Source organism: Oncorhynchus gorbuscha, linkage group LG14, assembly GCF_021184085.1.
Source record: "Oncorhynchus gorbuscha isolate QuinsamMale2020 ecotype Even-year linkage group LG14, OgorEven_v1.0, whole genome shotgun sequence".
In the NCBI taxonomy this organism is placed as follows: domain Eukaryota; kingdom Metazoa; phylum Chordata; class Actinopteri; order Salmoniformes; family Salmonidae; genus Oncorhynchus; species Oncorhynchus gorbuscha.
Window position 1 is genome coordinate 9,010,622 of NC_060186.1, and position 23,984 is coordinate 9,034,605.

Genomic DNA, 23,984 nt, shown 5'->3' on the forward strand with positions numbered 1-23,984 from the left:
AGAGTCCCTATTTATTCCTTTGTGATCCGTTCCTGTCCCGTCGGTTCCTTGTATTGTATTCACCATGCTGTGATTGCGTTTCGCCCTGTCCTGTCGTGTTTTTGCTGTGATTGTGTATCGCCCTGTCCTGTCGTGTTTTTTTGCCTTCATCAGATGCTGCGTGTGAGCAGGTGTCTCTGTCGACTACGGCCTGCGCCTACCCGAAGCGACCTGCAGTCTGTGGCCGCTTCTCCAGTTATTTCCCCTCTACAAGTCTAGAGGATTTCTGTTATTCCCTGTTTGGACTTAAATAAACTCTGTTTCTGTTAAGTCGCTTTTGGGTCCTCTTTCACCTGCATGACAGAAGGAACCGACAGAGGAATGGACCCAGCGACTTCAGACGCTCGTTACACTGCCGTCGAGATCCAAGGAGCCATGCTCGGCAGACACGAGCAGGAATTGTCCGCTGCTCGCCATGCCGTGGAGAACCTGGCCGCTCAGGTTTCCGACCTCTCTGGACAGTTCCAGAGTCTACGTCTCGTGCCACCTGTTACTTCCTGGCCTGCCGAGCCTCCAGAACCTAGGGTTAATAACCCACCTTGCTACTCCGGGCAGCCCACTGAGTGCCGCTCCTTTCTCACGCAGTGTGAGATTGTGTTCTCTCTCCAACCCAACACATACTCTAGAGAGAGAGCTCGGGTTGCTTACGTCATTTCACTCCTTACTGGCCGGGCTCGAGAATGGGGCACAGCTATCTGGGAGGCAAGGGCTGATTGCTCTAACAAATTCCAGAACTTTAAAGAGGAGATGATTCGGGTTTTTGACCGTTCAGTTTTTGGTGGGGAGGCTTCTAGGGCCCTGGCCTCCTTATGCCAAGGTGAACGGTCCATAACGGATTATTCCATTGAGTTTCGCACTCTTGCTGCCTCTAGTGAGTGGAACGAGCCGGCGCTGCTCGCTCGTTTTCTGGAGGGACTCCACGCAGTGGTTAAGGATGAGATTCTCTCCCGGGAGGTTCCTTCAGATGTGGACTCTTTGATTGCTCTCGCCATCCGCATAGAACGACGGGTAGATCTTCGTCACCGGGCTCGTGGAAGAGAGCTCGCATCAACGGTGTTTCCCTGCTCCGCATCGCAACCATCTCCCTCCTCTGGCTTTGAGACTGAGCCCATGCAGCTGGGAGGGATTCGCATCTCGAATAAGGAGAGGGAACGGAGGATCACCAACCGCCTGTGCCTCTATTGCGGAGTTGCTGGACATTTTGTTAATTCATGTCCAGTAAAAGCCAGAGCTCATCTGTAAGCGGAGGGCTACAGGTGAGCGCAACTACTCAAGTCTCTCCATCAAGGTCCTGTACTACTTTGTCGGTCCACCTACGCTGGACCGGTTCGGGTGCTACATGTAGTGCCTTGATAGACTCTGGGGCTGAGGGTTGTTTCATGGACGAAGCATGGGTTCGGAAACATGACATTCCTTTCAGAGAGTTAGATAAGCCTACGCCCATGTTCGCCTTAGATGGTAGTCATCTTCCCAGTATCAGATTTGAGACACTACCTTTAACCCTCACAGTATCTGGTAACCACAGTGAGACTATTTCTTTTTTGATTTTCCGTTCACCGTTTACACCTGTTGTTTTGGGTCATCCCTGGCTAGTATGTCATAATCCTTCTATTAATTGGTCTAGTAATTCTATCCTATCCTGGAACGTTTCTTGTCATGTGAAGTGTTTAATGTCTGCCATCCCTCCCGTTTCTTCTGTCCCTACTTCTCAGGAGGAACCTGGCGATTTGACAGGAGTGCCGGAGGAATATCATGATCTGCGCACGGTCTTCAGTCGGTCCCGAGCCAACTCCCTTCCTCCTCACCGGTCGTATGATTGTAGTATTGATCTCCTTCCGGGGACCACTCCTCCTCGAGGTAGACTATACTCTCTGTCGGCTCCCGAACGTAAGGCTCTCGAGGATTATTTATCTGTGTCTCTTGACGCCGGTACCATAGTGCCTTCTTCCTCTCCGGCCGGGGCGGGGTTCTTTTTGTTAAGAAGAAGGACGGTACTCTGCGCCCCTGCGTGGATTATCGAGGGCTGAATGACATAACGGTTAAGAATCGTTATCCGCTTCCCCTTATGTCATCAGCCTTCGAGATTCTGCAGGGAGCCAGGTGCTTTACTAAGTTGGACCTTCGTAACGCTTACCATCTCGTGCGCATCAGAGAGGGGGACGAGTGGAAAACGGCGTTTAACACTCCGTTAGGGCATTTTGAGTACCGGGTTCTGCCGTTCGGTCTCGCCAATGCGCCAGCTGTTTTTCAGGCATTAGTTAATGATGTTCTGAGAGACATGCTGAACATTTTTGTTTTTGTCTATCTTGACGATATCCTGATTTTTTCTCCGTCACTCGAGATTCATGTTCAGCACGTTCGACGTGTTCTACAGCGCCTTTTAGAGAATTGTCTCTACGTAAAGGCTGAGAAGTGCTCTTTTCATGTCTCCTCCGTTACTTTTCTCGGTTCCGTTATTTCCGCTGAAGGCATTCAGATGGATTCCGCTAAGGTCCAAGCTGTCAGTGATTGGCCCGTTCCAAGGTCACGTGTCGAGTTGCAGCGCTTTTTAGGTTTCGCTAATTTCTATCGGCGTTTCATTCGTAATTTCGGTCAAGTTGCTGCCCCTCTCACAGCTCTTACTTCTGTCAAGACGTGTTTTAAGTGGTCCGGTTCCGCCCAGGGAGCTTTTGATCTTCTAAAAGAACGTTTTACGTCCGCTCCTATCCTCGTTACTCCTGACGTCACTAGACAATTCATTGTCGAGGTTGACGCTTCAGAGGTAGGCGTGGGAGCCATTCTATCCCAGCGCTTCCAGTCTGACGATAAGGTTCATCCTTGCGCTTATTTTTCTCATCGCCTGTCGCCATCTGAGCGCAACTATGATGTGGGTAACCGTGAACTGCTCGCCATCCGCTTAGCCCTAGGCGAATGGCGACAGTGGTTGGAGGGGGCGACCGTTCCTTTTGTCGTTTGGACAGACCATAAGAACCTTGAGTACATCCGTTCTGCCAAACGACTTAATGCCCGTCAAGCTCGTTGGGCGTTGTTTTTCGCTCGTTTCGAGTTTGTGATTTCTTACCGTCCGGGTAGCAAGAACACCAAGCCTGATGCCTTATCCCGTCTGTTTAGTTCTTCTGTGGCTTCTACTGATCCCGAGGGGATTCTTCCTTATGGGCGTGTTGTCGGGTTAACAGTCTGGGGAATTGAAAGACAGGTTAAGCAAGCACTCACGCACACTGCGTCGCCGCGCGCTTGTCCTAGTAACCTCCTTTTCGTTCCTGTTTCCACTCGTCTGGCTGTTCTTCAGTGGGCTCACTCTGCCAAGTTAGCTGGTCATCCCGGTGTTCGAGGCACTCTTGCGTCTATTCGCCAGCGCTTTTGGTGGCCGACTCAGGAGCGTGACACGCGCCGTTTCGTGGCTGCTTGTTCGGACTGCGCGCAGACTAAGTCGGGTAACTCTCCTCCTGCCGGTCGTCTCAGACCGCTCCCCATTCCTTCTCGACCATGGTCTCACATTGCCTTAGACTTCATTACCGGTCTGCCTTTGTCTGCGGGGAAGACTGTGATTCTGACGGTTGTCGATAGGTTCTCTAAGGCGGCACATTTCATTCCCCTCGCTAAACTTCCTTCCGCTAAGGAGACGGCACAAATCATTATTGAGAATGTATTCAGAATTCATGGCCTCCCGTTAGACGCCGTTTCAGACAGAGGCCCGCAATTCACGTCACAGTTTTGGAGGGAGTTCTGTCGTTTGATTGGTGCGTCCGTCAGTCTCTCTTCCGGGTTTCATCCCCAGTCTAACGGTCAAGCAGAGAGGGCCAATCAGACGATTGGTCGCATACTACGCAGCCTTTCTTTCAGAAACCCTGCGTCTTGGGCAGAACAGCTCCCCTGGGCAGAATACGCTCACAATTCGCTTCCTTCGTCTGCTACCGGGTTATCTCCGTTTCAGAGTAGTCTGGGTTACCAGCCTCCTCTGTTCTCATCCCAGCTTGCCGAGTCCAGCGTTCCCTCCGCTCAAGCGTTTGTCCAACGTTGTGAGCGCACCTGGAGGAGGGTGAGGTCTGCACTTTGCCGTTACAGGGCACAGACGGTGAGAGCCGCCAATAAACGCAGGATTAAGAGTCCAAGGTATTGTTGCGGCCAGAGAGTGTGGCTTTCCACTCGCAACCTTCCTCTTACGACAGCTTCTCGTAAGTTGACTCCGCGGTTCATTGGTCCGTTCCGTGTCTCCCAGGTCGTCAATCCTGTCGCTGTGCGACTGCTTCTTCCGCGACATCTTCGTCGCGTCCATCCTGTCTTCCATGTCTCCTGTGTTAAGCCCTTTCTTCGCACCCCCGTTCGTCTTCCCTCCCCCCTCCCGTCCTTGTCGAGAGCGCACCTATTTACAAGGTACATAAGATCATGGACATGCGTTCTCGGGGACGGGGTCACCAATACCTAGTGGATTGGGAGGGTTACGGTCCTGAGGAGAGGAGTTGGGTTCCGTCTCGGGACGTGCTGGACCGTTCACTCATCGATGATTTCCTCCGTTGCCGCCAGGATTCCTCCTCGAGTGCGCCAGGAGGCGCTCGGTGAGTGGGGGGTACTGTCATGTTTGTCATTTATTATCATGTCTTGTCCCTGTGCTCCCCATGCTATTCGTTTCCCTCTGCTGGTCTTATTTGGTTCTTTCCCTCCTTCTATCCCTCTCTCTCCCCCTCCCTCTCTCACTCTCTCGCTCTCTCTTCTCTCTATCGTTCCGTTCCTGCTCCCAGCTGTTCCTATTCCCCTAATCATCATTTAGTCTTCCCACACCTGTTCCCGATCCTTTCCCCTGATTAGAGTCCCTATTTATTCCTTTGTGATCCGTTCCTGTCCCGTCGGTTCCTTGTATTGTATTCACCATGCTGTGATTGCGTTTCGCCCTGTCCTGTCGTGTTTTTGCTGTGATTGTGTATCGCCCTGTCCTGTCGTGTTTTTTTGCCTTCATCAGATGCTGCGTGTGAGCAGGTGTCTCTGTCGACTACGGCCTGCGCCTACCCGAAGCGACCTGCAGTCTGTGGCCGCTTCTCCAGTTATTTCCCCTCTACAAGTCTAGAGGATTTCTGTTATTCCCTGTTTGGACTTAAATAAACTCTGTTTCTGTTAAGTCGCTTTTGGGTCCTCTTTCACCTGCATGACACAGAATTTTACCAAAAAGTGGGAGAGACATTTTGTGACCTACTGCTTTATCAAACAACCGTCCAACACGCATTCCCTCACCACTCACTCATTGTCATTGTCACTTGAAGAACTCAAGCTTTTTTTAAGGTAGAGAAAATTATTCATTTCATTATGGTGATAGACAAATTATATTCTATATTGGTTTTCAAATATAGTAAATTACAGAATATGTGATGTTGTTATGTTCAGTTTCAGTGTTGTTTTTTTAACATACTTGGTGGAACTAGTTTAGAGAATAAAAGACTAACCCACTGGGCAAATATTTCAATTTTACATCTATTCATTGAAATGACGTGGAAACAATGTTGATTTTACCAGTGTGCTCAGTGGGAATGCTCTTTTGTTACACAATCTCAAAATATATATTTTTTTAAAGTGATTAAAATAGTTCATTCTTATCATTTATTGCTTTGTATTTTTGATCTTCTAAAATCAGGTTCTCTTAGTGGGCATAACCATGGATGAGTCAGACAAATTGAAACAGGTAAGGTCACTTGGAAATAAACATTTAAAAAATACTTTTCTTCTTCTTGTTATGTCAGGTTAAGATCTCATCAAACCAGTTTTAACCATACGGTTATGACCATGGCGTTGATGGTGTGTAAAATTAGCATAGGTTGTTTTTCAAATGGAAAGTGAACTAGAAAGTTACTTTGATACGTCCATACAATTGGCATAGAAATGATATACAACTCAAAATGATAAACTTGGAATACAACAGGGGTAATAACTTACAGTACAACAAATAACAGCAGAAAAAGACACTACATGAAAGATACTGTTCCGGACCAAATAAGTTAAAGTTGTAATGATGCTGGCACAAAACTGTTGAGGGCTCTATGTGTTATTGATGCTGGCACAAAACTGTTGAGGGCTCTATTTGTTATTGATGCTGGCACAAAACTGTTGAGGGCTCTATGTGTTATTGATGCTGGCACAAAACTGTTGAGGGCTCTATTTGTTATTGATGCTGGCACAAAACTGTTGAGGGCTCTATGTGTTATTGATGCTGGCACAAAACTGTTGAGGGCTCTATGTGTTATTGATGCTGGCACAAAACTGTTGAGGGCTCTATGTGTTATTGATGCTGGCACAAAACTGTTGAGGGTTCTATGTGTTATTGATGCTGGCACAAAACTGTTGAGGGCTCTATGTGTTATTGATGCTGGCACAAAACTGTTGAGGGCTCTATGTGTTATTGATGCTGGCACAAAACTGTTGAGGGCTCTATGTGTTATTGATGCTGGCACAAAACTGTTGAGGGCTCTATGTGTTATTGATGCTGGCACAAAACTGTTGAGGGCTCTATGTGTTATTGATGCTGGCACAAAACTGTTGAGGGCTCTATTTGTTATTGATGCTGGCACAAAACTGTTGAGGGCTCTATGTGTTATTGATGCTGGCACAAAACTGTTGAGGGCTCTATTTGTTATTGATGCTGGCACAAAACTGTTGAGGGCTCTATGTGTTATTGATGCTGGCACAAAACTGTTGAGGGCTCTATGTGTTATTGATGCTGGCACAAAACTGTTGAGGGCTCTATGTGTTATTGATGCTGGCACAAAACTGTTGAGGGTTCTATGTGTTATTGATGCTGGCACAAAACTGTTGAGGGCTCTATGTGTTATTGATGCTGGCACAAAACTGTTGAGGGCTCTATGTGTTATTGATGCTGGCACAAAACTGTTGAGGGCTCTATGTGTTATTGATGCTGGCACAAAACTGTTGAGGGCTCTATGTGTTATTGATGCTGGCACAAAACTGTTGAGGGCTCTATGTGTTATTGATGCTGGCACAAAACTGTTGAGGGCTCTATTTGTCAGGTAAAATGACCTGTTGATGGTGTTGATGCAAACACTACGTACTGTAGGCTACTCATTGTCGAGGGGGTGTGGACCAACCATTTAACTGCTCCCTCTTGTATTATATACATAGTCTCTGACAGCTTTCAACGATAACAAAAAATGATTAGAAATCATTAGAGAATAAACTATGCTCCAAGTTCACATTCTGAATGTGGAGTTAGGTCTAAATAACTATGATAAAAGTCATACTTTGATAAACTTCCTGCCTGCATCAGAAAACCAGGTGAAGAGGAAACATAAATATCAGCCACACCTTTTTACCTAACCTGCCGTCTCTGAGAGTAGCTCGGCACAAGGTGTTTTGCTGCGTTACTCAGTCACTCACTGATCTCTACACCTGGATGGTATACGTAGACAGTGTGATACAATACTTCATCTTCTCCTGGCATTGTGGATACCAAGGTAAGTTTGAGAACTTGGCTCGGAGGAGGAACTACTAAAAGTAGTGACAATGTTTGACTGGTTATGTATAACTGTTACTCTAAATAAGAGAATTGTAAATTGATCAACTATTTCTTATGTTAATTTTTTATTTTATTTTAGTAATTGTTGATTAAAGACAACTTTGCCATATTATGATATAGTTTAATAAATGACCAGAGATATTTTTGTGATAAGACTAAGGAATAGGCATGAGTCCTAGTTAATGATTGGTAGAATTGGACGGATATGAGTTCTAACATGGTTGTATCGTTTGGTCTTGTCCAAGGCGTTGTTGGTCATCGTTTGAGACATATTGCTGAACGTGCACTTGGCGTATTCACAGGGTAGGACAAGAGTACTTTGTTCAAAAAGAGGGGTGATGTTATAAAATATTTGTTAAAAAAATAAACCATGGAAAATACACTTGTAGAACACTCCAGCAGGAGTCGCGCGTTAGGGAGGGAGTAATGTCACGTCTCCTCCTGCTCCTCTTCTCTTCTCTTCTCTGGCGCTCGTTGTCGCCAGTTTACACATTACTGTCACCATCGTTACACACACCTGCGCCTCAAATCAAATTTTATTTGTCACATACACATGGTTAGCAGATGTACAGTGGGGCAAAAAAGTATTTAGGCAGCCACCAATTGTGCAAGTTCTCCCACTTAAAAAGATGAGAGAGGCCTGTAATTTTCATCATAGGTACACTTCAACTATGACAGACAAAATGAGAAAAAAAATCCAGAAAATCACATTGTAGGATTTTTAATGAATTTATTTGCAAATTATGGTGGAAAATAAGTATTTGGTCACTTACAAACAAGCAAGATTTCTGGCTCTCACAGACCTGTAACTTCTTCTTTAAGAGGCTCCTCTGTCCTCCACTCGTTTCCTATTAATGGCACCTGTTTGAACTTGTTATCGGTATAAAAGACACCTGTCCACAACCTCAAACATTCACACTCCACTATGGCCAAGATGTAATAAATGTATCACTAGCCACTAGGTACACTTCAACTGTGAGAGACGGAATCTAAGAAAATCACATTGTATGATTTTTAAGTAATTAATTTTTTATTTTATTGCATGACATAAGTATTTGATCACCTACCAACCAGTAAGATTTCCGGCTCTCACAGACCTGTTAGTTTTTTTAAGAAGCTCTCCTGTTCTCCACTCATTACCTGTATTAACTGCATCTGTTTGAACTCGTTGCCTGTATAATGTAACGTCGTTCTTTGTTTGTAGAAAAAGAGTCGGACCGAAATGCAGCGTGGTGGTTACTCATGTCTTTAATGAATGAAAAAACGGAACGATACATGAAATAACTAATAAATACAAAAACAACAAACGGAACATTACATTTACATTTACATTTAAGTCATTTAGCAGACGCTCTTATCCAGAGCGACTTACAAATTGGTGCATTCACCTTATGACATCCAGTGGGACAGTCACTTAACAATAGTGCATCTAAAACTTAGGGGGGGTGGGGTGAGAGGGATTACTTAACCTATCCTAGGTATTCCTTAAAGAGGTGGGGTTTCAGGTGTCTCCGGAAGGTGGTGATTGACTCCGCTGTCCTGGCGTCATGAGGGAGTTTGTTCCACCATTGGGGGGGCCAGGGCAGCGAACAGTTTTGACTGGGCTGAGCGGGAGCTGTACTTCCTCAGTGGTAGGGAGGCGAGCAGGCCAGAGGTGGATGAACGCAGTGCCCTTGTTTGGGTGTAGGGCCTGATCAGAGCCTGGAGGTACTGAGGTGCCGTTCCCCTCACAGCTCCGTAGGCAAGCACCATGGTCTTGTAGCGGATGCGAGCTTCAACTGGAAGCCAGTGGAGAGAACGGAGGAGCGGGGTGACGTGAGAGAACTTGGGAAGGTTGAACACCAGACGGGCTGCGGCGTTCTGGATGAGTTGAAGGGGTTTAATGGCACAGGCAGGGAGCCCAGCCAACAGCGAGTTGCAGTAATCCAGACGGGAGATGACAAGTGCCTGGATTAGGACCTGCGCCGCTTCCTGTGTGAGGCAGGGTCGTACTCTGCGGATGTTGTAGAGCATGAACCTACAGGAACGGGCCACCGCCTTGATGTTAGTTGAGAACGACAGGGTGTTGTCCAGGATCACGCCAAGGTTCTTGGCGCTCTGGGAGGAGGACACAATGGAGTTGTCAACCGTGATGGCGAGATCATGGAACGGGCAGTCCTTCCCCGGGAGGAAGAGCAGCTCCGTCTTGCCGAGGTTCAGCTTGAGGTGGTGATCCGTCATCCACACTGATATGTCTGCCAGACATGCAGAGATGCGATTCGCCACCTGGTCATCAGAAGGGGGAAAGGAGAAGATTAATTGTGTGTCGTCTGCATAGCAATGATAAGAGAGACCATGTGAGGTTATGACAGAGCCAAGTGACTTGGTGTATAGCGAGAATAGGAGAGGGCCAAGAACAGAGCCCTGGGGGACACCAGTGGTGAGAGCGCGTGGTGAGGAGACAGATTCTCGCCACGCCACCTGGTAGGAGCGACCTGTCAGGTAGGACGCAATCCAAGCGTGGGCCGCGCCGGAGATGCCCAACTCGGAGAGGGTGGAGAGGAGGATCTGATGGTTCACAGTATCGAAGGCAGCCGATAGATCTAGAAGGATGAGAGCAGAGGAGAGAGAGTTAGCTTTAGCAGTGCGGAGCGCCTCCGTGATACAGAGGAGAGCAGTCTCAGTTGAATGACTAGTCTTGAAACCTGACTGATTTGGATCAAGAAGGTCATTCAGAGAGAGATAGCGGGAGAGCTGGCCAAGGACGGCACGTTCAAGAGTTTTGGAGAGAAAAGAAAGAAGGGATACTGGTCTGTAATTGTTGACATCGGAGGGATCGAGTGTAGGTTTTTTCAGAAGGGGTGCAACTCTCGCTCTCTTGAAGACGGAAGGGACGTAGCCAACGGTCAGGGATGAGTTGATGAGCGAGGTGAGGTAAGGGAGAAGGTCTCCGGAAATGGTCTGGAGAAGAGAGGAGGGGATAGGGTCAAGCGGGCAGGTTGTTGGGCGGCCGGCCGTCACAAGACGCGAGATTTCATCTGGAGAGAGAGGGGAGAAAGAGGTCAGAGCACAGGGTAGGGCAGTGTGAGCAGAACCAGCAGTGTCGTTTGACTTAGCAAACGAGGATCGGATGTCGTCGACCTTCTTTTCAAAATGGTTGACGAAGTCATCTGCAGAGAGGGAGGAGGGGGGAGGGGGCGGAGGATTCAGGAGAGAGGAGAAGGTGGCAAAGAGCTTCCTAGGGTTAGAGGCAGCAGCTTGGAATTTAGCGTGGTAGAAAGTGGCTTTAGCAGCAGAGACAGAGGAGGAAAATGTAGAGAGGAGGGAGTGAAAGGATGCCAGGTCCGCAGGGAGGCGAGTTTTCCTCCATTTCCGCTCGGCTGCCCGGAGCCCTGTTCTGTGAGCTCGCAATGAGTCATCGAGCCACGGAGCGGGAGGGGAGGACCGAGCCGGCCTGGAGGATAGGGGACATAGAGAGTCAAGGGATGCAGAGGGGGGAGGAGAGGAGGGTTGAGGAGGCAGAATCAGGAGATAGGTGGGAGAAGGTTTGAGCGGAGGGAAGAGATGATAGGATGGAAGAGGAGAGAGTAGCGGGGGAGAGAGAGCGAAGGTTGGGACGGCGCGATACCATCCGAGTAGGGGCAGTGTGGGAGGTGTTGGATGAGAGCGAGAGGGAAAAGGATACAAGGCAGTGGTCGGAGACTTGGAGGGAGTTGCAATGAGGTTAGTGGAAGAACAGCATCTAGTAAAGATGAGGTCGAGCGTATTGCCTGCCTTGTGAGTAGGGGGAAGGTGAGAGGGTGAGGTCAAAAGAGGAGAGGAGTGGAAAGAAGGAGGCAGAGAGGAAAGAGTCAAAGGTAGACGTGGGGAGGTTAAAGTCGCCCAGAACTGTGAGAGGTGAGCCGTCCTCAGGAAAGGAGCTTATCAAGGCATCAAGCTCATTGATGAACTCTCCGAGGGAACCTGGAGGGCGATAAATGATAAGGATGTTAAGCTTGAAAGGGCTAGTAACTGTGACAGCATGGAATTCAAAGGAGGCGATAGACAGATGGGTAAGGGGAGAAAGAGAGAATGACCACTTGGGAGAGATGAGGATCCCGGTGCCACCACCCCGCTGACCAGACGCTCTCGGGGTGTGCGAGAACACGTGGGCGGACGAAGAGAGAGCAGTAGGAGTAGCAGTGTTGTCTGTGGTGATCCATGTTTCCGTCAGGGCCAAGAAGTCGAGGGACTGGAGGGAGGCATAGGCTGAGATGAACTCTGCCTTGTTGACCGCAGATTGGCAGTTCCAGAGGCTACCGGAGACCTGGAACTCCACGTGGGTCGTGCGCGCTGGGACCACCAAAGTAGGGTGGCCGCGGCCACGCGGTGAGGAGCGTTTGTGTGGTCTGTGCAGAGAGGAGAGAACAGGGATAAACCGACACATAGTTGACAGGCTACAGAAGAGGCTACGCTAATGCAAAGGAGATTGGAATGACAAGTGGACTACACGTCTCGAATGTTCAGAAAGTTAAGCTACGTAGCAAGAATCTTATTGACTAAAATGATTAAAATGATACAGTACTGCTGAAGTAGGCTAGCTGGCAGTGGCTGCGTTGTTGACACTACACTAATCAAGTCGTTCCGTTGAGTGTAATAGTTTCTGCAGTGTTGCTATTCGGGGCTAGCAGGCTAGCTAGCAGTGTTGTTTACGTTACGTTGCGTTAAAAGAACGACAATAGATGGCTAGCGAACCTAGAAAATCGCTCTAGACTACACAATTATCTTTGATACAAAGACGGCTATGTAGCTAGCTAAGTAGCTAGCTACGATCAAACAAATCAAACCGTTGTACTGTAATGAAAATGAAGTGAAAATGTGATACAACCTGTGAATGCGACCGGGTAGTTGAGTTCTATACAGAAGACGTTGGCTAGCGTTGGCTAGCTGTTGGCTAGCTAGCAGAGTCACCTACGTTAAGGACGACAAATAGCTGGCTAGCTAACCTCGGTAAATTAAGATAATCACTCTAAGACTACACACTCTAAACCTAAACAACACAATTATCTTGGATACGATGATACGATGATACGAAGACAGCAAAGACAGCTATGTAGCTAGCTAACACTAAACTAATCAAGTCGTTCAGTTGAGTGTAACAGTTTCTCCAGTGCAGCTAATCAGTGGACGTTAGCTAGCTGGCTAGTGAAGACTACGTTAGGACGGCGAAATACGATAATTACGCAATTATCTTTGATACAAAGACGGCTATGTAGCTAGCTGAGAAGAAATTGCTAAGATAAGACAAATCAAACCGTTGTGATATAATGAAATATAATGAAAAAGTTATACTACCCGTTGGAGCGACGTGCAGATGCGACCACTCGCTCCAACCGGAACCGGATCCTCATGAAACCTATTACAGCCTATCTGGTGAACACTACACAGAGACAGGAACAATCACCCACGAAATACACAGCAAAACCCAGGCTACCTAAATACGGTTCCCAAGCAGAGACAACGAGAATCACCTGACTTTGATTGAGAACCGCCTCAGGCAGCCAAGCCCATACAACACCCCTACTCAGCCGCAATCCCAATAATACAAAAACCCCAATACGAAATACAACAACATAAACCCATGTCACACCCTGGACTGACCAAATAATTAATGAAAACACAAAAATACTAAGACCAAGGCGTGACAGAAACCCCCCCCCCCCCTCCCCTAAGGTGCGGACTCCCGGACGCACCTCAAAACCATAGGGAGGGTCCGGGTGGGCGTCTGTCCATGGTGGCGGTTACGGCTCGGGACGTAGACCCCACTCCATTAATGTCCTAGTTCCTCCCCTTCGCGTCCTGGGATAATCCACCCTCGCCGCCGACCATGGCCTAATAGTCCTCACCCAGAACCCCACAGAACTGAGGAGCAGCTCGTGACTGAGGGACAGCTCGGGACTGAGGGACAGCTCGTGACTGAGGGGCAGCTCGGGACTGAGGGGCAGCTCGGGACTGAGGGGCAGCTCGGGACTGAGGGGCAGCTCGGGACTGAGGCAGCTCGGGACTGAGGGGAAGTTCGGGACTGAGGGGCAGCTCGGGACTGAGGGAAAGCCCAGTACTGAGAGGAAGCCCAGTACTGAGAGGAAGCCCAGTACTGAGAGGAAGCCCAGTACTGAGATGAAGCTCAGGCAGGTAGTAGGCTCCGGTAGATCCTGGCTGGCTGGCGGATCTGGAAGATTCTGGTTGACTAGCAGATCTGGAAGAGACTGGTTGACTGGCAGATCTGGAAGAGACTGGTTGACTGGCAGATCTGGAAGAGACTGGTTGACTGGCAGATCTGGAAGAGACTGGTTGACTGGCAGATCTGGAAGAATCTGGTTGACTGGCAGATCTGGAAGAATCTGGTTGACTGGCAGATCTGGAAGAATCTGGTTGACTGGCAGATCTAGAAGATCATGGCTGACGGGCGGATCTAGCTGCTCTATGCAGACTGACAGCTCCTTGCAGACTGACAGCTCTGGCAGCTCCATGCAGGCTGACAGCTCCTTACAGACTGACAGCTCCTTGCAGACTGGCAGCTCTGGCTGGTTCATGCAGACTGACAGCTCTGGCTGCTTCGAACAGACTGACAGCTTTGACTGCTCCATGCAGGCTGACAGCTCTGGCTGCTTTATGCAGACTGACAGCTCTGACTTCTCCATGCAGGCTGACAGCACCCTGCAGACTGGCAGCTCTGGCTGCTTCATGCAGACTGACAGCACCTTGCAGGCTGACAGCTCCCTGCAGACTGGCAGCTCAGGCTGCTCCGAACAGGCAGGAGGCTCCGGCAGCGCTGTAGAGGAGGAAGGCTCTGATAGCGCTGAACAGGCGGGATACTCTGACAGCGCAGGAGGGAAGGCTCTGATAGCGCTGAACAGACAGGAGACTCCGGTAGCGCAGGAGAGTAGAAAGGCTCCGACAGCGCTGAACAGGCGGGATACTCCGACAGCGCAGGAGGGAAGGAAGGCTCTGATAGTGCTGAACAGACAGGAGACTCCGGTAGCGCAGGAGAGGAGAAAGGCTCCGACAGCGCTGAACAGGCGGGAGACTCCGACAGTGCAGGAGGGAAGGAAGGCTCTGATAGCGCTGAACAGACAGGAGACTCCGGTAGCGCAGGAGAGGAGAAAGGCTCCGACAGCGCTAAACAGGCGGGATACTCCGACAGCGCAGGAGGGCAGGAAGGCTCTGATAGCGCTGAACAGACAGGAGACTCCGGTAGCGCAGGAGAGGAGAAAGGCTCCGACAGCGCTGAACAGGCGGGATACTCCGACAGCGCAGGAGGGAAGGAAGGCTCTGATAGTGCTGAACAGACAGGAGACTCCGGTAGCGCAGGAGAGGAGAAAGGCTCCGACAGCGCTGAACAGGCGGGATACTCCGACAGCGCAGGAGGGAAGGAAGGCTCTGATAGCGCTGAACAGACAGGAAACTCCGGTAGCGCAGGAGAGGAGAAAGGCTCCGATAGCGCTGAACAGGCGGGAGACTCCGACAGCGCAGGAGGGAAGGAAGGCTCTGGCTGTGCTGAATAGGCGAGGCGCACAGAAGGCCTGGTGCATGGTGCTGGAACTGGTGCTACAGGATCGAGGACACGCACAGGAAGCCTGGTGCGGGAGCTGCTACCGGAGGACTGGTGTGTGGAGGTGGCACAGGATGGACTGGACCGTGAAGGTGTACTGGAGAGCCTGAGAGCAGGACTGGCACAGGACATGCAAGGCTAGGTAGGTACACAGGAGGCCTGGTGCGTGAGGCTGGCACATTTTTCACCAGCCGACTAACACGCACCTCAGGACGAGTATGGAGCGCTGACCCAGGTGCCATTAAATCCCCAACACGCTCCGTCGGACGAATATCGTACCTATAGCACCATGCTAGCAACTCCCTCATTAATCTCTCCTCCACTTTCCCCATTAACTCCTTCACAGTCTCTGCTTCGCTCACCTCTAACACCGGCTCTGGTTCTGGTCTCCTCCTTGGCTCCTCACGATAAGCAAGGAGAGTTGGCTCTAATAGACCGGACCGTGCAGGCGCACTGGAGCTCTTGAGCACCGAGCCTGCCCAACTTTACCTGGCTCGATGCCCATTCTAGCCCGGCCAATACGAAGGGCTGGTATGTGCCGTACCGGGCTATGCACCCGCACTGGAAACACTGTGCGCTCTATAGCATAACACAGTGTCTGCCCGGTCTCTCTAGCCCACCGGTAAGCACAGGGAGTTTGCGCAGGTCTTCTACCTGGCATAGCCATACTCTCTTTATGCCCCCCCAAAAAAAAAAAATTTTGGGCTGCCTTTCGGGCTGTTCCGTCGTATCGTCGGCTCCTATCTCCGGCTGCCTCTGCTCTCCTTAGTGCCTCCACCTGTTACCATGGGAGGCGATCTCTTCCGGCCAGTATCTCCTCCCAAGTGTAACAACCTTTACCATCCAACACGTCTTCCCATGTCCATTCTCCGAATAATTCATCCTCCTTTTGCTGCTCCTGCTGCCGCTGCCTGTTACCATGCCACTCGGTCCGTGTGTGGTGGGTGATTCTGTAACGTCGTTCTTCGTTTGTTGAATGAGAGTCGGACCGAAATGCAGCGTGGTTGTTACTCATGTTCTTTAATGAATGAAATGACGATACATGAAAATAACTATGCAAAATACAAAACAACAAACGGAACGTGAAACCTTTACAGCCTATCTGGTGAACACTACACAGAGACAGGAACAATCACCCACGAAATACACAGCAAAACCCAGGCTACCTAAATATGGTTCCCAATCAGAGACAACGAGAATCACCTGACTCTGATTGAGAACCGCCTCAGGCAGCCAAGCCTATGCAACACCCCTACTCAGCCGTAATCCCAATAATACAAAAACCCCAATACGAACCACAACATATAAATCCATGTCACACCCTGGCCTGACCAAATAATTAACGAAAACACAAAATACTAAGACCAAGGCGTGACATATAAAAGACACCTGTCCACACATTCAAACAGACTCCAACCTCTCCACAATGGCCAAGACTAGAGAGCTGTGTAAGGACATCAGGGATACAATTGTAGACCTGCACAAGGCTGGGATGGGATACAGGAAAATAGGCAAGCAGCTTGGTGAGAAGGTAACAATTATTAGAAAATGGAAGAAGTTCAAGATGACGGTCAATCACCCTCATTCTTGGGCTCCATGCAAGATCTCACCTCGTGGGGCATCCGTGATCATGAGGAAGGTGATGGATCAGCCCAGAACTACACGGCAGGACCTGGTCAATGACCTGAAGAGAGCTGGGACCACAGTCTCAAAGAAAACCATCAGTAACACACTACGCCGTCATGGATTAAAATCCTGCAGCGCACGTAAGGTCCCCCTGCTCAAGCCAGCGCATGTCCAGGCCCGTCTGAAGTTTGCCAATGACCATCTGGTGATCCAGAGGAGGAATGGGAGTAGGTCATGTGGTCTGATGAGACAAAAATAGAGCTTTTTGGTCTAAACTCAACTCGCCGTGTTTGGAGGAAGCCGAAGGATGAGAACAATCCCAAGAACACTATCCCAACTGTGAAGCATGGAGGTGGAAACATCATTCTTTGGGGATGCTTTTCTGCAAAGGGGGCAGGACGACTGCACCGTATTGAGGGGAGGATGGATGGGGCCATGTATCGCGAGATCTTGGCCAACAACCTCCTTCCCTCAATAAGAGCATTGAAGATGGGTCGTGGAGTGGCCTCCTGGAGTGGCCTAGCAAGTTTCCAGACCTGAACCCAATAGAAAATCTTTGGAGGGAGCGGAAAGTCCGTATTGCCCAGCGACAGCCCTGAAACCTGAAGGATCTGGAGAAGGTCTGTATGGAGGAGTGGGCCAAAATCCCTGCTGCAGTGTGTGCAAACCTGGTCAAGAACTACAGGAAACATATGATCTCTGTAATTGCAAACAAAGGTTTCTGTACCAAATATTAAGTTCTGCTTTTCTGATGTATCAAATACTTATGTCATGCAATAAAATGAATTACTTAAAAATCATATGATTTTCTGGATTTTTGTTTTAGATTCCGTCTCTCACAGTTGAAGTGTACCTATGATAAAAATGACAGACCTCGACATGCTTTGTAAGTAGGAAAATCTGCAAAATCGGCAGTGTATCAAATACTTCTTCTCCCCACTGTATGAGATGAGTAATGTATGGCATGTAAACATTATATAAAGTGGCATTGTTTAAAGTGGCTAGTGATAAATTTATTACATCCAATTTTTAATTACACTGCTCAAAAAAATAAAGGGAACACTTAAACAACACAATGTAACTCCAAGTCAATCACACTTCTGTAAAATCAAACTGTCCACTTAGGAAGCAACACTGATTGACAATAAATTTCACATGCTGTTGTGCAAATGGAATAGACAACAGGTGGAAATTATAGGCAATTAGCAAGACACCCCCAATAAAGGAGTGGTTCTGCAGACCACTTCTCAGTTCCTATGCTTCCTGGCTGATGTTTTGGTCACTTTTGAATGCTGACGGTGCTTTCACTCTAGTGGTAGCATGAGACGGAGTCTACAACCCACACAAGTGGCTCAGGTAGTGCAGCTCATCCAGGATGGCACATCAATGCGAGCTGTGGCAAGAAGGTTTGCTGTGTCTGTCAGCGTAGTGTCCAGAGCATGGAGGCGCTACCAGGAGACAGGCCAGTACATCAGGAGATGTGGAGGAGGCCGTAGGAGGGCAACAACCTGGCAGCAGGACTGCTACCTCCACCTTTGTGCAATGAGGAGCAGGAGGAGCACTGCCAGAGCCCTGCAAAATGACCTCCAGCAGGCCACAAATGTGCATGTGTCTGCTCAAACGGTCAGAAACAGACTCCATGAGGGTGGTATGAGGGCCTGACGTCCACAGGTGGGGGTTGTGCATACAGCCCAACACCGTGCAGGACGTTTTTCATTTGCCAGAGAACACCAAGATTGGCAAATTCGCCACTGGCGCCCTGTGCTCTTCACAGATCAAAGCAGGTTCACACTGAGCACGTGACAGACGTGACAGTCTGGAGATGCCGTGGAGAACGTTCTGCTGCCTGTAACATCCTCCAGCATGACCGGTTTGGCGGTGGGTCAGTCATGGTGTGGGGTGGCATTTCCTTGGGGGGCCGCACAGCCCTCCATGTGCTCGCCAGAGGTAGCCTGACTGCCATTAGGTACCGAGATGAGATCTTCAGACCCCTTGTGAGACCATATGCTGGTGCGGTTGGCCCTGGGTTCCTCTTAATGCAAGACAATGCTGGACCTCATGTGGCTGGAGTGTGTCAGCAGTTCCTGCAAGAGGAAGGCATTGATGCTATGGACTGGCCCGCCCGTTCCCCAGACCTGAATCCAATTGAGCACATCTGGGACATCATGTCTCGCTCCATCCACCACCATTGCACCACAAACTGTCCGGGAGTTGGCAGATGCTTTAGTCCAGGTCTGGGAGGAGATCCCTCAGGAGACCATCCGCCACCTCATCAGGAGCATGCCCAGGCATTGTAGGGAGGTCATACCGGCACGTGGAGGCCACACACACTACTGAGCCTAATTTTGACTTGTTTTAAGGACATTACATCAAAGTTGGATCAGCCTGTAGTGTGGTTTTCCACTTTAATTTTGTGTGTGACTCCAAATCCATGGGTTGATACATTTGATACATACGAGCAGTGGCTCGGGTGGTTGTTGTCCTTGATGATCTTTTTGGCCTTCCTGTGACATCGGGTGCTGTAGGTGTCCTGGAGGGCAGGTAGTTTACCACCGGTGATGTGTTGTGCAGACCTCACTACCCTCTGGAGAGCCTTACGGTTGTGGGCGGAGCAGTTGCCGTACCAGGCGGTGATACAGCCCGACAGAATGCGCTCAATTAATTGTGCATCTATAAAGGTTTGTGTGTTTTTGGTGACAAGCCAAATTTCTTTAGCCTCCTGAGGCTGTGTGGGTGGACCTTTTCAGTTTGTCTGTGATGTGTACACCAGGAACTTAAAACTTTGCACCTTCTCCACTACTGTCCCGTCGATGTGGATAGGGGGCTGCTCCCTCTGCTGTTTCCTGAAGTCCACGATCATCTCTTTTGTTTTGTTGACATTGAGTGTGAGGTTATTTTCCTGACACCACACTCCGAGGGCCCCCACCTCCTCCCTGCCGTCTCGTCGCTGTTGGTAATCAAGCCTTCCACTGTAGTGTCGTCTGCAAACTTGATGATTGAGTTGGAGGCGTGCATGTCCACGCAGTCATGGATGAACAGGGAGTACAGGAGAGGGCTGCGAACGCACCCTTGTGAGGCCGCAGTGTTGAGGATCAGCGGGGTGGCCCGTCAGGAAGTCCAAGAACCAGTTGCACAGGGCGTGGTCGAGTCCCAGGCTGTAGTCGATGAACAGCTTTCTGACATAGGTATTACTCTTGTCCAGATGCTTTAGGGCAGTGTGTAGTGTGATTTCGTCTGTGGACCTATTGGGGTGGTAAGCAAATTGGAGTGGGTCTTGAATGTCAGGTAGGGTGGAGGTGATATGGTCCTTGATTAGTCTTTCGAAGCACTTCATGATGGGTGCTTCCGGTGACGCAACTTAGGAAATGGCTGCCTAGTTTTTCGTACTGCACATCAGGTGGGGAATCCCCCCCCTAAATTAAAGTATTTACTCTGAGCATTATAATAACTTATATGCAAAATGGAAAAGGTGAAAATAGGAAAAGGTCGCGGAGCTACAACAACAGCCCATAACAAGACAGCACAAGATATAATCGTCGATGAACCCGAAATGACTAATGCTAGCGCAAAGAAAGAGCGCAGCAGCAAAAGGACCCTCATTACGTGAGGTAATGGTGGAATTGTGCGAGGCGCCCACAGGCCTACGAGAGGAACTTCAAGAAGATGTAAGAAAATAACTAAATGAGTTCAAGAAGGACATTAACCAGAACCTGGAAGAAAACAAATTAGAACTTCACAGCATATCTACAAGAATGGGGGACGCAGAACAGACACATGGAACTCCGTAGTCAAGGAAATACTTGAACAGTCACTGAAAAGCCAACACGCACTACAGGCAAAAGTGACAGAACACGAAGGTTTCTCACGTCGAAACAACATTAGACTTTATAAACGTAGTAGAGGGTGCAGAAAAAGACTCTATGCCCAACTTCGTGGAGGGTCTATTCAAGGACATACTTGAAGACGACAGTGACCTGGAATCGACTCGAGCAGGCTCTCCCATGGATCGTTGTCGACGGGAAGATGCAAGACACTGAATCGGATTTAACAGAATTAATAGTTACCGCAAGCTGTTAGGACTTTGGGTTGTTACGGTTGACATTACAATAGGTCAAATATATACCCTATTTTCCCCCAATGCTGAACAAGGGTGAGTAGCTAAAAGCATGTGTTGTTTACCTACACACTAAGTAGTGTCACGTTAATAACATATACATTAGCTAAGGATTAATGACACATTGACAACAGGGCGACAGAAGGGCGTATCAAGGGGAGGATTCATGATATGCACGCATGACCGATGTAGTTTTCACTTGTAATTAACCAATGTGTATAATCGAAGCAATAGGTGCCCTTATTATTTTCAGTTCCACCAGGTCTTGTCTGTGACTACGTCACGCATTTTCATATCTGAGCGAGGGGCCCATCCTGCGGACAGGTTCATCCCCTCAAACCCAAGAGGCAAGAGACAGTCCTCTGACATGGGAGTCCAAATACTAGTATTTTCCCACTTTGGTTTACTTTATTATTCTTGATTTTTCGTTCATTATAAGCAGGCAGACATGTTGTACAGGGTTTTTATTTATATCAATGCATCATCAGTAATTTAATGTCATAAGTCTCAATGTAAACGGACTGGGGAGTGACATCAAGAGAAGTAAGGTAATAAGTCTCAATGTAAACGGACTGGGGAGTGACATCAAGAGAAGTAAGGTAATAAGTCTCAATGTAAACGGACTGGGGAGTGACATCAAGAGAAGTAAGGTAATAAGTCTCAATGTAAACAGACTGGGGAGTGACATCAAGAGAAGTAAGGTCATCAGTCTCTATGTAAACAGACTGGGGAGTGACATCAAGAGAAGTAAGGTAATAAGTCTCTATGTAAATGGACTGGGGAGTGACATCAAGAGAAGTAAGGTCATAAGTCTATGTAAACGGACGGGGAGTGACATCAAGAGAAGTAAGGTCATCAGTCTCTATGTAAACAGACTGGGGAGTGACATCAAGAGAAGTAAGGTAATAAGTCTCTATGTAAATGGACTGGGGAGTGACATCAAGAGAAGTAAGGTCATAAGTCTATGTAAACGGACTGGGGAGTGACATCAAGAGAAGTAAGGTCATCAGTCTCAATGTAAACAGACTGGGGAGTGACATCAAGAGAAGTAAGGTAATAGTAAAGATGAAACGGGAGAGAGTTGACATACTATTCTGGCAGGAAACTCACTTATCCACCTGAACACGAGAAACTCAAGTAAATGGGATTTAGGAACACTTTTGTTTCTTCTTACAAAATGGGTAGAAGGGGAGTTGAGATCTGGATCCCAAGAGTTTACATTTACATTACATTTAAGTCATTTAGCAGACGCTCTTATCCAGAGCGACTTACAAATTGGTGCATTCACCTTATGACATCCAGTGGAACAGCCACTTTACAATAGTGCATCTAAATCTTTTAAGGGGGGTGAGAAGGATTACTTTATCCTATCCTAGGTATTCCTTAAAGAGGTGGGGTTTCAGGTGTCTCCGGAAGGTGGTGATTGACTCCGCTGTCCTGGCGTCGTGAGGGAGTTTGTTCCACCATTGGGGTGCCAGAGCAGCGAACAGTTTTGACTGGGCTGAGCGGGAACTGTACTTCCTCGGTGGTAGGGAGGCGAGCAGGCCAGAGGTGGATGAACGCAGTGCCCTTGTTTGGGTGTGGGGCCTGATCAGAGCCTGGAGGTACTGAGGTGCCGTTCCCCTCACAGCTCCGTAGGCAAGCACCATGGTCTTGTAGCGGATGCGAGCTTCAACTGGAAGCCAGTGGAGAGAGCGGAGGAGCGGGGTGACGTGAGAGAACTTGGGAAGGTTGAACACCAGATGGGCTGCGGCGTTCTGGATGAGTTGTAGGGGTTTAATGGCACAGGCAGGGAGCCCAGCCAACAGCGAGTTGCAGTAACCCAGACGGGAGATGACAAGTGCCTGGATTAGGACCTGCGCCGCTTCCTGTGCGAGGCAGGGTCGTACTCTGCGGATGTTGTAGAGCATGAACCTACAGGAACGGGCCACCGCCTTGATGTTAGTTGAGAACGACAGGGTGTTGTCCAGGATCACGCCAAGGTTCTTAGCGCTCTGGGAGGAGGACACAATGGAGTTGTCAACCGTGATGGTGAGATCATGGAACGGGCAGTCCTTCCCCGGGAGGAAGAGCAGCTCCGTGTTGCCGAGGTTCAGCTTGAGGTGGTGATCCGTCATCCACACTGATATGTCTGCCAGACATGCAGAGATGCGATTCGCCACCTGGTCATCAGAAGGGGGAAAGGAGAAGATTAATTGTGTGTCGTCTGCATAGCAATGATAGGAGAGACCATGTGAGGTTATGACAGAGCCAAGTGACTTGGTGTATAGCGAGAATAGGAGAGGGCCTAGAACAGAGCCCTGGGGGACACCAGTGGTGAGAGCGCGTGGTGAGGAGACAGATTCTCGCCACGCCACCTGGTAGGAGCGACCTGTCAGGTAGGACGCAATGCAAGCGTGGGCCGCGCCGGAGATGCCCAACTCGGAGAGGGTGGAGAGGAGGATCTGATGGTTAACAGTATCGAAGGCAGCCGATAGGTCTAGAAGGATGAGAGCAGAGGAGAGAGAGTTAGCTTTAGCAGTGCGGAGCGCCTCCGTGATACAGAGAAGAGCAGTCTCAGTTGAATGACTAGTCTTGAAACCTGACTGATTTGGATCAAGAAGGTCATTCTGAGAGAGATAGCGGGAGAGCTGGCCAAGGACGGCACGTTCAAGAGTTTTGGAGAGAAAAGAAAGAAGGGATACTGGTCTGTAGTTGTTGACATCGGAGGGATCGAGTGTAAGTTTTTTCAGAAGGGGTGCAACTCTCGCTCTCTTGAAGACGGAAGGGACGTAGCCAGCGGTCAGGGATGAGTTGATGAGCGAGGTGAGGTAAGGGAGAAGGTCTCCGGAAGTGGTCTGGAGAAGAGAGGAGGGGATAGGGTCAAGCTGGCAGGTTGTTGGGCGGCCGGCCGTCACAAGACGCGAGATTTCATCTGGAGAGAGAGGGGAGAAAGAGGTCAGAGCACAGGGTAGGGCAGTGTGAGCATAACCAGCGGTGTCGTTTGACTTAGAAAACGAGGATCGGATGTCGTCGACCTTCTTTTCAAAATGGTTGACGAAGTCATCTGCAGAGAGGGAGGAGGGGGTGGAGGGGGAGGAGGATTCAGGAGGGAGGAGAAGGTGGCAAAGAGCTTCCTA

At 49.1% G+C, this 23,984-nt stretch overlaps 1 protein-coding gene across 2 annotated transcripts in view; it reads left to right on the forward strand.

Moving 5' to 3' along the window:
* The first annotated feature begins 5,250 nt into the window (after positions 1-5,250).
* LOC123995782 (4-galactosyl-N-acetylglucosaminide 3-alpha-L-fucosyltransferase 9-like) overlaps positions 5,251-23,984 on the forward strand; it is a 34,035-nt gene continuing 15,301 nt past the window's right edge. Inside the window, exons 1-2 of one of the 2 annotated variants that reach the window (XM_046299456.1) lie at positions 5,251-5,313; positions 5,663-5,710. In XM_046299456.1, coding sequence (XP_046155412.1) covers positions 5,684-5,710 — 27 coding nt within the window. In that variant the 5' untranslated portion in view covers positions 5,251-5,313; positions 5,663-5,683. Of the gene's footprint in view, positions 5,314-5,662; positions 5,711-7,212; positions 7,494-23,984 lie in introns of those variants that run through there. The other variant, XM_046299457.1, reaches the window with a different exon arrangement.